Source organism: Myiozetetes cayanensis, unplaced genomic scaffold (genome assembly GCF_022539395.1).
Source record: "Myiozetetes cayanensis isolate MyiCay16 unplaced genomic scaffold, myiCay2020 scf7, whole genome shotgun sequence".
In the NCBI taxonomy this organism is placed as follows: Eukaryota; Metazoa; Chordata; class Aves; order Passeriformes; family Tyrannidae; genus Myiozetetes; species Myiozetetes cayanensis.
The window spans coordinates 11,065,219-11,079,324 of NW_026087964.1; the positions used below are offsets into that span (position 1 = coordinate 11,065,219).

Below are 14,106 nucleotides of genomic sequence, written 5' to 3' on the forward strand. Positions count from 1 at the left end.
AAGCAATTTGTAAGACTGATGGTCTCTCTTACATGAGGAGAAGGAAATGAGATTACTACTTTTTGTCCATTTCCATCTGAGACAGCTATGCAATACTTTGAATGCACAGCACTGAATCGAGTAACACGAAGTATTTCAAAGTTTCTATGAACTACCTGGTTATTAGAAACACTAGATAATTAATTGTACACAGAGTTTTAAATTAACATATTGAGTACTACAAGTGCTTACATATACAGAACATAATTTTCCAATAGAACTTACTGTAACATTTATTCCTTCATGTAACAGCAATGCAGTTTATAAAAAGAAACCACCCAAGTTTTCCATCAATACCTGAACTACTGCATTGAGCAGATTTTGCTCTGGCAGTTGGAAGTGTTCTGAGGTTGGTTATCTTCTTCAGGATATTTCACTAGTTCTGCCCTGACAACATGCTGTTAACCGTGTATCAACATGATGGATAGAGGGCAAGGAGAAGAATGTGAAAAGAAAAGAGAAGGAAAACAATGGAGAGATTAATCAGAAGTTGAAAAGAATGAATTAATAACATAAGAGACTACGCAGAAGCAAAATGAATGCATTTTCTGGCCTTAGGCTGATATAAGAGCAACATGTCTGGCTGAAAGCGGCTCCAGGGCTGTTCCTCGAGCTTCTCCCAGGACATGCCCTTTCAAAGCACCAAAGTGAAAGGTTCATGCAATCAACAAAAGTGTATTAAAGCAAGAGAAGGGGCAGAATGAAAAGGCAGGAATTTCAGTGGGAGAAAAGATGACAATGGCTTATTCCTCCTTAAAGTCTAAGATAAATACTATGTTGTCAGCTTGTAACAAGTGCAGTAGCTTTACACAAACAACTTTTTAAGTAACATAACATATGAATAATCCTAAATATAAAATCCAAACCAGTGACATAAATTAACCTCACATCAAAATGTTCCAAGCTTTGATTTTGTCTTTACTTCATATAAAAGTAAAAGGTACAGTAAACCAGTTCAATATTTTTTTCTTAAATTCTTCAACTTTCATGCAACATATCTTCAAGGTTAAAATGAATAAATACTATTATTTTAAAGTAAACAATGTATAAATTGGATTATATGAATACATAAACAGTATATGTTAAAGATTACCTCTGTAAATAAAACCTTTATGTCAAGCAAGCAACCATAATTGAATTGGCTGGTAAGGGACCTGGATTTATTAGCTGCTGAAGTACTCTTCTTGAGTTTAATTGATCACATTCAAATTATCTTATCTAATGGACAACACTCATGATTTACTGGACTCCTGGCCCGATGTTATCAAGGGAAAGGTTGCCAAATCCCATGTAAGGCAGTAAGTAGGAGTTTTAGCATTAAACAGTGTTATCTGACCTCACAGGACCTAGTTTCTTCATACCAATCTTTTGACTAGAGCTGAGGGGGAAAAAAATAGGAAAAAAAAAGAAAAAAACTGTCTTGCAATCACTAGGCAATTAATTGTTCCTCAAAACATTGGTCTAAATCCCATCTTGTAAACACAGGCAGGTTAGTGACCCACGCTTAGGCACACTGTAGCAAGAAACTGACTATCATAAATGACTTGGATTTTCTAAAGGAATTTCATCCAAATAAGACTAAAAAAATACCACTGCAACATTTCTTTTATTAACTTCATGGTAATTAAAAACGTGGGCCTCTTTGCATCAGTTTCTATGTGAGGCGTATCATTGCCATGGTTCAAATCACTGTCAATAATGAGAAATAACCCTTCTTGGTGCAGGTGCTCTGTATTCCAGGTCTGAATATTATCTGCCAAACATTTTATTGTACAAACCTGGCGCACACACACTAGTTTGCTGAATTGGCATTTAGTTAGAGAGAAAACTACACATCACTTGCAAAAATGCTCGCTCTTGCCAATGCCAAGGAACAAAGCTGTACCCCATGCAGTTTTTACACTACGGTTGAAAGTAAAAAATATAGAAAGAAAAACATTTGATTAGTAAAGGAGCTATTTCCTCAAATTTCATCAGACCCTTGCAATTTAAAAGGGAGAGTATTTTGAGGACTGAAAATAAGTCAGAATCTGCAATTTTCTTACTTTGGAACCATTCCATTTCAAAAAACGTGCTCTGCTTTCCAGTCACGCATAAAGAGTAATCTAGTTCTTTGTTTCACCACAGTTTTATCCAAATAAAGGTTTGATTAACAGTCATCTCAGCATGTTAACAGACAAGGGTTAGTAGCTCTAGCTGAGATAGTTTAAAAACTTACCACCCTCAAATGTCTGTCCTATTCCTCTGCTGGAGATCATTGCTGCCAAAGGAGAGCTGATGGAATGTAACGTGTACTTGCACCTCATCCACTTCAGCACAAAGTCTGGCAGCTTCACTTTAAAACAACTTTCAGCAGCAGTTTAAGCTAAACTGCTCAACTTCACCCTGATGTGGCCAAAGCACATGATCACCTTCCATTTTCTGATTCTGCCGTGGGAGCAATACATTCCAGCAAAAGGGCAGTAGCAAATAGCCTGGGTTGCATTAATATCTTTAACTGCTGCAGCTGCTTTCTAAAACAATGCAGGGTAAATATAACTCAATTTCTAAGGCTTCTTCTTGTAGGTAATTAAAAGAAATTGTGCTGCTTATTTGAAAGGGACCAAGAATCCCACCCACTTTTCACAAGAGCTTCTGCAGTTCTGCCAGTCATCAAAGCTCAAAAGTCATGAGCCAAACTTCACAAATTCATACAAGTTAAAATAATGGAATTCCTATTACTTATTTCTATCCACCTATGAGTCACATCTAAGATCTTCCTAGTGACTGTGACAGTCATAATTTATTCTAAACACAACAAATATGATCTTCAGGCATAAAATCAAGAGCATTAGAAATAATTTATAAAGCATATTCTCAATACTAGAGAATAAAACATAATTAACATAAAGCATTTGAATGTTGACATTTTACACACTCAGTATTTCATCTTATGCTTAGTTACCACCTAGACTGAATGAACATATCCCCACGTTCTCTGACAAACACATTCAAGCAGCCACCTTCTCAGTTTTCAAAATGAGTAAATCTCATATTACAAAAAATATAGAAAATTCAAATATATAATCCAGCTTGTAAATCATGCACTACAACGTCTTTGACTCTTTATTTAAAGAGTAAATCAAAATCAACATTTGCATACTTTAAGAATGAGTCACACTAGGTGTTGTATTGTTTGTATTTGGTTCTTTATAGCACTTATCTAGCATCCATCTACTTATCTACTGACTTTTATAGTCCAGTAGCTAGAGTATTCAATGCCTAAAAATTTTAAGGAACACATTTACATAATTGTTCCACAATTTAAGGAAGTCCTGTGCCCATTTTACAGATGGAATAGGGAAAAAAGTCCACCACCACCACATTAAGGTGCCTGTACCTGTCATCTAAGAGTATGTGGTGAACCAGAAATCTATAATGGCAACATCATCGTCCTTCCAGCCATGAGACCAGCTCCATGCTTTTGGGAAAGAGCATCTGCATATTACTTCAGTTAGGCTTTTGTACTGCAGACTAAAGACATGTCCTTCTAGTCTTCTCCTCAAGGATATGAATATTAAAGTTTTCCTTCTCCAGTTTTACCTAGAGATTTTCTCTTCTCTGTCTTAAGAAGTGATGTGGGTAGTTGGTTCCATATAACAGTGAGCCTTAAGATACAGCTAACAGACAGACATCCCAATACAATTCCCATTGCTTTCTGACTTCAAGAGGGAAATTCTTACAGCTCCCTCAAAATAACACTCTCTAGGGAAGCGAACATTTTACTGGTAACAAAGAGTTATTGCTTGTTTGGAGTAGACTGAAATTATTTAAATTATGTTCACTTAACAGAACTTTGCAAATCAGGTAGTTGCTTTCCAGCTCTCACTCTGTAGCTACGTGCACAGTGTTGCACCACATAGTGACTTCTGCTGCATCTGAAAGGCAACAGTGAAGTTTCTTTTCTGTCCACATCTATTTACTTGCTCTGTTTCTTCTTTTGTTGTTTGCTGGGGGAAGGGGGCTTGGGTGGTTTTCGTTGTTTTATTATTTTTAATTGTTGTTGGTCTTGGGTTTTCAGAGATATTTTTATCTTTTTTATCATATTATATATATTATATAATATATAATATAAATAATATATAATATAAATATATAAATATATATTATATATATTTTATCATATATATATTTTAGCATATTCCATTGATGTGCTCAACAAAGTTAAAAAGTAATTACAATACTAAGGTAGAAGCAAGCCTACTTAAAGCTGATATCAATTTGACTTAAAAAGTTAGGTACTCTTGAGTTGAAGTTATGTAGAAGTTCTTACTTTTAAAACAAACTAAAAACAGGTACATTCTTTAGAAAGCTATAACTTCCTGTATAACCCATTTTATCATAGTCTGCTTTAAATTTAAGGTATTTGCATACCTTTCCACAACCTTTCACCTGAGTTACAGAACACAACACCACAAAGCACAGAGAAGTCTAAAGCTGATCTTCCAGTGCTAGCTAAATGACCAAGGAATAATTAAGGAACTCTAGATGCTCAATCATTTATATGCAAATAATCACAGAGCTCAGAACAACAAATGGATGGTACCTTAGTAGTACTAGATCGCTGAAAAGACACACTCAATATTTCTTTACCTATAAATTACAGCTTTTTGAAGCTACTTTGCTTGATGGGTATGCTCTGTAAGTATATTTTACAATTTTACTGTTTGCAATACAGTTTTCTAGTTAACCACTTCAACACAGATTGTAAACACTGCTGTGGCAAAACACTTTCAGAAATTACATACGTATTGTATATTTCAAAAAGCAGGAGACCAAGCAGTATATAAGAAATGTTAGGCCTTTTATTTTAAATAAACTTGTTGACCTAATTTTGTGGTACTTGTTTAATACTGGCAGTAACTAGCAGTTCCAGGATATTACACTATTAAAACAGCAACCTTTTGGTTCAATAAGTTAATTTAAATAATTGCAATCTCAAACGTCATTATGCAGGGTTGCCTCAGTAGCATAATCTTTGTTTTTGAGGTTTCTGAAACTTCTTGGTTTAAACCTATGCACACAGTCTTACTGGCAGAAAAGTTATTTTTAGAAGCAGAAACTAGGAAGAAGAAAGTGGTAAAGGAAAATGGGTTATATTAGAAAACCTCTTGCTTGCTTGCTTATTTGAACAATTAACACATTTTTGATCTCCTAAATTTCACTGACAAAGACTAGTTGGCTTCTAACTCTGGCACATACAGTGAAGCAAGTGCTCACATTTTAATTAACCTAGTTACAGTTCAAATTTTTTAAAATAGTGAAAACATTTTTTTCCAATTAATTTATATGGTGCTAAACCAATGATCTCATTAGAGCTGTTTTGCATACAGCAATTACTGAACAGCGTGAACTGCAACAAAGCTCATGTCCTCCTCTTTGGAGCAGGACATGCAACAAGTTTACAGTGGAATCCCTATATTTACATCCCTGCCTAACACAAATCAATGTAAAAGATGGGGGACAACCTTCCTTACAACTTTCCTACCCATCACCGGGAAACACTCCCCCCTCTCTCAGCCCTTTTGTACAGAGGACATGGCAGAAACCCCCTAAGATAACACTCATAATACCAAGAACAAAACACAAAACGCAAGGGCAGAAATTATACAGCTCCTTTAGGGAGAGACTATTTGGGACTGGTACAGTGAGAAAAATCATTGCAGATGCCAGGGAGCCGTAATAGCTACCCAAAAGCACAATTCCACAGTTCTGCCTGTTCTTGAGAATGGGCATACTGAACCAGAACAGGATTCACTTCTTATCCGCACTTCCGAATCAAAAGGGAAACAGTGATGTTACAAAGCCAACAGTCCCCCCCAAGGCAGACAGTCACTACAGAGGTCCTGTATTGCACAGGCACACAGTGAAGACTAAGATCTAAGACTAACCAAAGGATTTCACACAGTTAACTCCTGACTGACAAATAATACATTTTACTCTATGACTGCAATGAATATTGATTTAGAACATTTCCACTCCCACAAGCTCGTGCCTTCTGTGACTTAAAATTTGTAGTGTTCTAAAATGAGATTTGTTTTTAAATGCATATAGAACTAAAAAAGGATTGTCATTACAACTGTGTCTGACATGAATGCACAGTATTTAATGGATATATAAGAATATCTTCCATGCTACCTGTATATGCATACATATAGAGACTTGACTGCTATTTCTAAAAAAAAATCCCTAAAACTCAAGTTTTTCCTTAATTTTTCAAACATGTTTTTTCTCGTTTCAGCAAGTTTATCATGATGGATGAATAAAGAATTATTTCATTTTTAAAAAGTTGTGAAATTAAATAATTATCTTCAGAACAACAGACAAAGAGTGATTTAAAGGACAGCAATTAATCTTCAATTAGATTATTTTTAATAGTAAATAAAATACTAAGAAAAATGAAGTATTTGTGGAAAATCACCTGTGATTGTTCCAACTCTGCTTTGTTTAATTTTATGCCGAGTATGTCAGCAGCAATTCTCTGAAAACACAGGAAGACCTATGGAAAAAAAATAAATTGCATTTAAATGATTAAAAACAGACATCCTTGAGGTTCTTTCAAATATATCAAACCATACTTGAACTGTAAACAATGAGATATACAAAATTATGACCTGTGCAAAGCAGATCTGAAAATAACCTCATCTGGTACTTTCAATTTTGTTTAAAAATTTGAGAAAATAATTCAACAATGGTACAAGGAATGAACAGTATGCTGGATTGTTAAGCAACACTTCTACTCTGCCTCCAGAGACCTAAGTTTAAACAAGCTTTTATACAACCCACCTCTCAAATACTACTCTCAGTGCTATAAAATATGAATAAGGGTATTCACTAACGTTTAGCACAAAAATATATTACTAGTGTGTTGTGCAATAGAGAAGTAGGTTTCTGAAATTGAGAACAACAGAACTGTGCATCAACACCACCAAAATCTCTATTACGCACATTTTAAAAAATAGAATTACAAAAGAGTTCTGAGGAGTCTTACAGAACATTATTTATACTAAACAGAGGTATCAAGAACAAACAAGATGTTTTATGGCCTGCAGCAGCACTGCAGCAGAGTAAGACTCTGGACATTTAGCACATAATAGTGGGTGGCAATGCTATCTTAAATAAGTCCTTTAATTCATCTCAAGCCAGTCCACCTATCTTACTGTTCAGGTAAATGCATTGAAATGAGATTAAAGAACACAACAGATGTTCAAGAGGAGCAGCTTAAGCTTGCACTGCTGCTGAACACTTATTGTCAAAGCTGCACGTTATATTTTATCTACAGGGCTGTTCGTCTGAGCTTATGATCTAAACTACGAACAAACATTGCTTTTCATCATGCAGCTGACACCCCCAAAAGGTAAGCCTGTGTATGTGTTCTCAGTCATTTTCAAATTTTCAGAGAAAATTCTGTAAATAACATTTTCACAATCTCTTATACCCGAGATGGAAACCAGTAACAAATTAGTGGCACAGCCAACAAACTGGTAGCTTCCAAAACAATTGCTCTTTCTCTGAACTACATGGTCTAGTACTGGTCTGTCCTAACACCACACAACATGAGAGGAATTACTGAACGGAGATTCTGAGGTCCAGAGACCTACTTTAACCCACACCAAGATCTCAGGTGTTCTGAGATACATCGCCTGCCCTGAAGACACTTTGTGCACAAAACATCAGGCTCAAGTTCAGTGCTTTGGTTATGTGATTTGATGGACAGTAAGACAGTTAGCTATATTAAATCTTTCATGAAAATTTTTCTTCCCTGAGGAGACTTGTGGGTTTTTATATGTACATAAAACCTTTTTTTTGCAAACAAATCTGCTGGAAAGATCTGAGGTGAACAAAACAAACCATTTATCTTAACTGAGTAAGACTCCTCTAGTCTATATTCACATGAGCAACGGTTGGCCTCTTCTTAAATCAGTGCCTAGGATAAAAACCCCATCCTTCCTGCACAACTACCAAAATACATCAAGATTTTGAGAAGTCAGTGTGCAGTAATAGTGAAAGGGATAATTCAAATTTACACTGAGACTAAAAATTAGCTACTGTAAACTACTTCTTTTGTTAGTAGATATTTAGGCAGAGATTTCTGGTTAATGCTTTCTAAGTGTGTTCAGATTTACTTTTGTTTTTAAACAGTAAATTATGAAAAGTAGAGTAAGTATATATAGTGGAATGCTGCTGTAATTAATGAATCAATTAAAAAGATGTAACGAAGATTCCTTTGTAATTTGTAATGATAAATATGTCAACGTTATAAAATTAACTGATTTTTCTCCTTATCACCAAATCCCACAGAAAGGTTGTCTCCTTGAGAAAAGTATCCATTTTATTAGATGCACGTGTCATTGAGTGAAGTATTATAAAATTTTCCTTCTGTTTCTAGTATAAAAAGCCTGGATTTTCCCACTTTAAACAAAAAATTATGCCAGAAATTTAACACTAACTATACAGAGAATCAGGACTCACTGCATTTATAACAGCAGTATTGTTACACTTTACAGAAAAACTATTATAAAATTAGGCAGTCCACTGCAGAAGTTTCATCAAAGACCTTAAAACAACAAGTGATTCCATTTGTGTTATAGAACTATACTTCCATATAATTGAACATGGTTTTACTCTTCAATAACATAAAAATAAAGTAAATTTTGTTGTCAACAGTAATATTAAGGAGACAGATACAAGACTCTTTTATGGGAATGACAAACATATTAGGCAAGTGACAGAAATCAAGCAAAATAAAACAATATGATTTAATTTGACTGATAGTGTCAACTGAAAAGGAACACTTTAATTCATATGTGTCCAACAAAAACAAATAACCCAGTTAGCTCAGAGGTGAAAAGACTGTTCAAAAATGCACTCTGCAAAGCATCTGGTACGAATGCCAGAATGTTCAGACTTCAATGGGCCTGCAGAGGGAGAGTTTCTCATGGTTTAGGACTCATATTAAAAACCTTGACTGCAATAGGGTCTTGTCACATTATTTAGCATTTGTTGGAAGATGGTCTGTAGATAGCACTCCACCTGGAATGAATATATTTAACTACAGGTTGACAGCAAACAGAGATTTAGCTGGTCTTGGTTCTCAAACTGATGTGTTAGCTAGACCATTTGCATTAAAATCTGTATTTCAAACTGAAAATCAGACAAGAAGCCACTGCAATTTAATAATGATAATATACACTCATAAACAAATCTATTTTTCATGCAACTAGGGAAGCAAAAAAAGGACCTGCAGCAGCCCAAATTCGCAACGGTTTGTTATGTGAAGTACAATAAAACTGCTGCATCTTGAAAAAAAAGACATCTAGAAGTTTCTTTTTCTTACTTACAGAATCTCCTGTCTTGGCTGACACAAAATGGCTACTGAAATTGTTTTCCTGACAAAATCGCTGGTGCTTGTCAGATTTCACTGTGCGCATATGCTCCAAGTCAACTAAAAATAAGTTGAAGAAAGGAAAAATTATTACATTGGAGCCCATTTACCTGTCTTAGAAATTATTCATTGGAAACACATCAGACATAGTATTTTCCTTTACAGGTGTATGCAAATGCAAGTTTCTTTTTATAATCATTTGCCAAAATAAAGGTAATTAATTACATCAGATTCATTTTATTTGCAAAACTAAAATGAAAACACAATTAAAACTGTATGGACAAAAGCAACAAATTCGTATCTCAAAATAAGAACAAATTTGTTTCTGGATACACTAAAACAATTTGTAATAACTTTATTGCTAATGACATACAAAACCAAGACAGAACTAAATATTGTACATTCTGTTTGCAAGCACAATATATATTGGGGATTCCAGTGTAATCTAAAGACTTTTACAAAATAAAAGTTCACTGAGCACATCTGAATCGACATATTTTTCCTAAGTAAAAAATGTAAATGAGTTATAAAGAATTTTACTGCAGAGCATGGCAAAGCAAAAGCATTCCCTATAATAAAAAAATTAACTGAATAAAAACAGTGATGCTTAGTTACTTATATACCAAGCTTTCAATTCCATAAAGGTATGGTGCGGAAAATGAAAAAAAAGTAAAATGCACCTTTTGAGATGCACACATATTTCCATTTTTGTCATTTTACAACCACTGAAAGGAGAGAAAAGCTTTCAAACAGTATTTTATGTTGAAAAGCACTGGTTGCTTCCAAAACCTCATGGAACTCAAGTCTTGCACAGGTTTTATTGTGTACATTCCAGTTTCTCCAAATCTGATCCTAAGGTAATTGGAAACTATATTGAACAGTTTCTCTTTTTTTTATTGCATTACAGTTTCTATAAGGCTGTTGACTCAATGCAGTCAAATTATAAGGCAAATATATTCAGAAGGATTTAAGGACAACCAGGCTCTTTGAGTCAATACAGGAAAAAAAAACTTAAACTGATTTCCTGAGGAAGGGACCCAACTGACTTGTAAAAACTTGTAAATTTGCAAATCTAGTAAGCCTGTATAATAGTGTCATTTGATTATCAGCTGAAAAAATGCTCTCCTACTACATAAAAGGCTTTATTTTTAAATGATATTGGAGGTCTTTAATTTGTAGGCTCTGGAGATTTTCTCTTGGAGATTTTTAGTCTAACAGGGGATTCCTACACCCTATTTATACTGCTTACCTTGGTTAATGTGGAGTTTTTGCCACATATTACTGTTCCTTGCACATCACTAAGGCCTTGTTCATAAGAACAGGCCTAAAATCATCCAGTTACCACAGGCATTAATTTGTAAAGGACTAAAATACTAAGCTATTGACACTAATGTCTGTAGTATGGTTTTTCCATAATAGTAAATGTTGAGTATATAATACAGTTTCATTTAAAAAAAAAAGGAAGAACAAATACATTTACTATAATAAAACCCGAAGTCAGTAACAATTTTGTTAAAAACTCGTGTATTCACTTAACTTTTTCCTCTGAAAAATAACTACCATGAGAGAGACTCTTTTGAAATCCTTTTAAGAATAAAATACAGCATACCGCCTAAAACATTTCATTGTTAACTATTATTTTTATGCTTCACATATTAGCTTCAAGTGCAGCTTGGAAAACACAACAGTGAGATTACTCTTTGGGGAAAAATAAATATATATTTTCTTTACTTTTATTTCATGAGCTTTTAAAGGAACTTTTAACCCACTTCCAGATTTCACTCATTGGATTTCTTTCACTATATTTGAACTCAAAATACCTACACACAATTATGATAAAAATAAATTGATAGATAGATGAATAGATGGATAGCATTTACACTATACTTCTCTAACATACCATGGCATGCTTACGTAAGTCCACAAAGACAAGCTCACAATTTACAATTTTTCTCAAACTCTCCGTTCCAGGAAGGAAAGAATAGAGAGTGGACAAACAAAACAGCAGGTTAAAAGGTTGACAAATTTTAAGGAAGAAAATGCCACCATCATATTGGAAATCATATCTTCTATGAAGAAACATCAAGAATACTATACGGTCAGGGGAGCACATCCTTTACTACAGCAGAGAAATTAAAGCACACAAGATCATAGAAACTAACAAACTGAAAGTGAAAAATCAAGGGGAAATTATGTTTCTGAATTTTGTGTACTTCTCAGTCCTTCTCCCCACTTACAAATATTGCACCTTATGCCTCCTGAATTTCAGGCAGTCTGCTGTGAACTGTACAGGCACTGTTATGCCAGGTGACTGCCAGGTGAGTGTCCATTGCACATTGCCAGCCCACAGTGATTCAAGGTAATTCATGTTACATCTGCTCTTGGTGAAAAGGGGCAGTTTTAGTACAAGAAAGAGTTTCAACCATTAATAAATATTTAACTATACAAAATTGTAGTTTGCAGTCAATGAAGGCCAAGGGCACAATCAGAGTTACTGACAGCTAAAAGACATGAATAGTTACTCTCCAGTCCTTTTTTTCTGAATATCTGACATTGGTCAGCTCAACAGGCAGAATTCTTAACACACCAGGAGACAAGTCTAGTCCAGCTTTTATGTAGACATCACAGTAAAAAGACTTTAAGGAGAGCTTTGGAGGAGAAAAATTATTTTCTAAAAATGAGGTTTATAAGGAATGCAGCGATTTTGTAGAAAGAAAACTAACAGCTGGCCAACATGGACTTATGATGAGCCAGTAAACAGCAAGAATGGGTATCTTGGGATGAAGGATGATATGAGGATACACTTAAGCCATGAAAAGTTTAAAGGCAAGGACAATTAAATTTTGGACAGAAAGAAAGCGAGTAAGATACATAAATACAGCTTGATTTTACAGACCAGGAAATGATCTTGCAGAATATTCTAAATGACTAGATAACAAATCATTGGCCAAGAAAAAGGAATTACTGAAATTAAGATACAAAATGAGAACATTTTAACTGTGGTAATGGCTATGATAGGCCATATCTAACAAAGGTCTCAAAGAAAGCATCTGCAAGATTTGGCCACACATCAAACTCAAACATTTAGAGAAAGGCCCAAAGTGAAGTTTACGTGCCAGATGGTACAGTCATCCTCCTCATCTGAAGGGAATGAGAAAGAACATAACAGCAGGGCAAAATTAATAGCTTCATTTTTACCAAGTAGAATATAAACTGATAGCTAGAGATTCACAATGGGATGTATAAAGGAGACACAAGGACACAAGTTTGAAAAGTGAAGAGATTTAACTATTTGCAAACAGTGAATCTGTACAGCACACAAATGTTACAAACCAGTAGTTTGGGTCAAGTGCTTGAATACAAGCTCTGCTAACTACATTAATAAGTTATGTTTCCTGATCATGAAAAGCTAAAGCAAGCCCAGGGTGTGTAAACTTTGGAGAATGCAGTGAGGGTATTTCTTTAATCTATCATTTCAAAAATTCTAAACTTCTTAAAAATGGGGCCAACAGGTAGAAAGGGTAGTTAAAAGTATAAATTATCAAAGTATTAATTAAAATGTCAAAGGATTACATTCCTAATTCCTTGGCTAGAAGGAATATTGTATTATTATACTTATATACTATATTTGCATTAAATAGAATACTTAAAAACAAATCAGGAGAAGCAGAGGGACATCATGAGCAAGACAGGCCATAGTATTGTTTCCCTGACTGGCCTGATGAGAACAAGAAAAAGGGGCTCATCAGCCCCAAAAGTACCTTTGAAGTCCCTTTCTAAGAAAAGGTACCCACAGTATGGGCTGTTGAAGTTTTGCTCATTTTTATGCCTGAAATGCACACTAAAAACCTTGAGTAACAACTACAAAAAAAAACCAAAAAACAAAACAAAACAAAAAAAAAAAAAACAAAAACAAAAAAAAAAAAAAAAAAAAAAGTGTTTCCAGATATTCTCCAAAAATTATATCCATTGCCTTACTTAACCTCTCCTGCAGTCAAGATCTTGTTGATTCTCTAAAATAAGACTAAACATTCAATTTTAAGCTCGTTTAGTATGAAGATTCATTTCAATTAAAGCTAACAAGATAAATTGTTGTTCCATAACTAACAGATCTATACACCTCTGCATGTACAGGTCTCCCATAAAGACACTGGCACAACAAAAATAGGTCAGAAAATTCAGGAATTCAGACACAATTTTCACCAAGCCAAACAGACCCAAGTCAAAATCTGCCCTCCAAGAATAAACCAGCACAGATCAGTGTTTGCTGTAGCAAAAGCAGGTAAAGGCTTACTAAAATGCTTGCTCCTCATGAATTCCGGAGAGTTCAATTTTGATTTATAGATGAGATTAAACAGAGATCTAGTGAGGTGAAAAAAGAAAACAAAATGAGGAGAGAAGTATGGAACTCCCACGGAAATCCCACGGCTACTCCCTTTAAGGAATTCCTGAAGATTCCTGAAGATTCCTGCAAAGAAAATCAACCCTATCCAAGCCAAAACCAGCACAGCAGAAAAACACCAGCTAAGAACAACACTGCAGAATTTAGGTACAGAAAGAGATGCAAACACCATCATGGTCACCTTTGTGGGGAGCAAGTGGTATTTCAAAGAAGACAAGGACAAAATAGTCATTTTAAGTTA

At 34.7% G+C, this 14,106-nt stretch overlaps 1 protein-coding gene across 2 annotated transcripts in view; it reads right to left on the bottom strand.

Annotated features, from left to right (window-relative positions):
- The window catches only part of RAB28 (RAB28, member RAS oncogene family), a 63,909-nt gene that overhangs the window by 1,584 nt on the left and 48,219 nt on the right, over positions 1–14,106 (bottom strand). Inside the window, exons 5-7 of one of the 2 annotated variants that reach the window (XM_050338257.1) lie at positions 9,420–9,523; positions 6,500–6,577; positions 337–437 (exon numbers count right to left, since the gene is read on the bottom strand). In XM_050338257.1, coding sequence (XP_050194214.1) covers positions 342–437; positions 6,500–6,577; positions 9,420–9,523 — 278 coding nt within the window. In that variant the 3' untranslated portion in view covers positions 337–341. The remainder of the gene's footprint in view (positions 1–336; positions 438–6,499; positions 6,578–9,419; positions 9,524–14,106) is intronic. The other variant, XM_050338258.1, reaches the window with a different exon arrangement.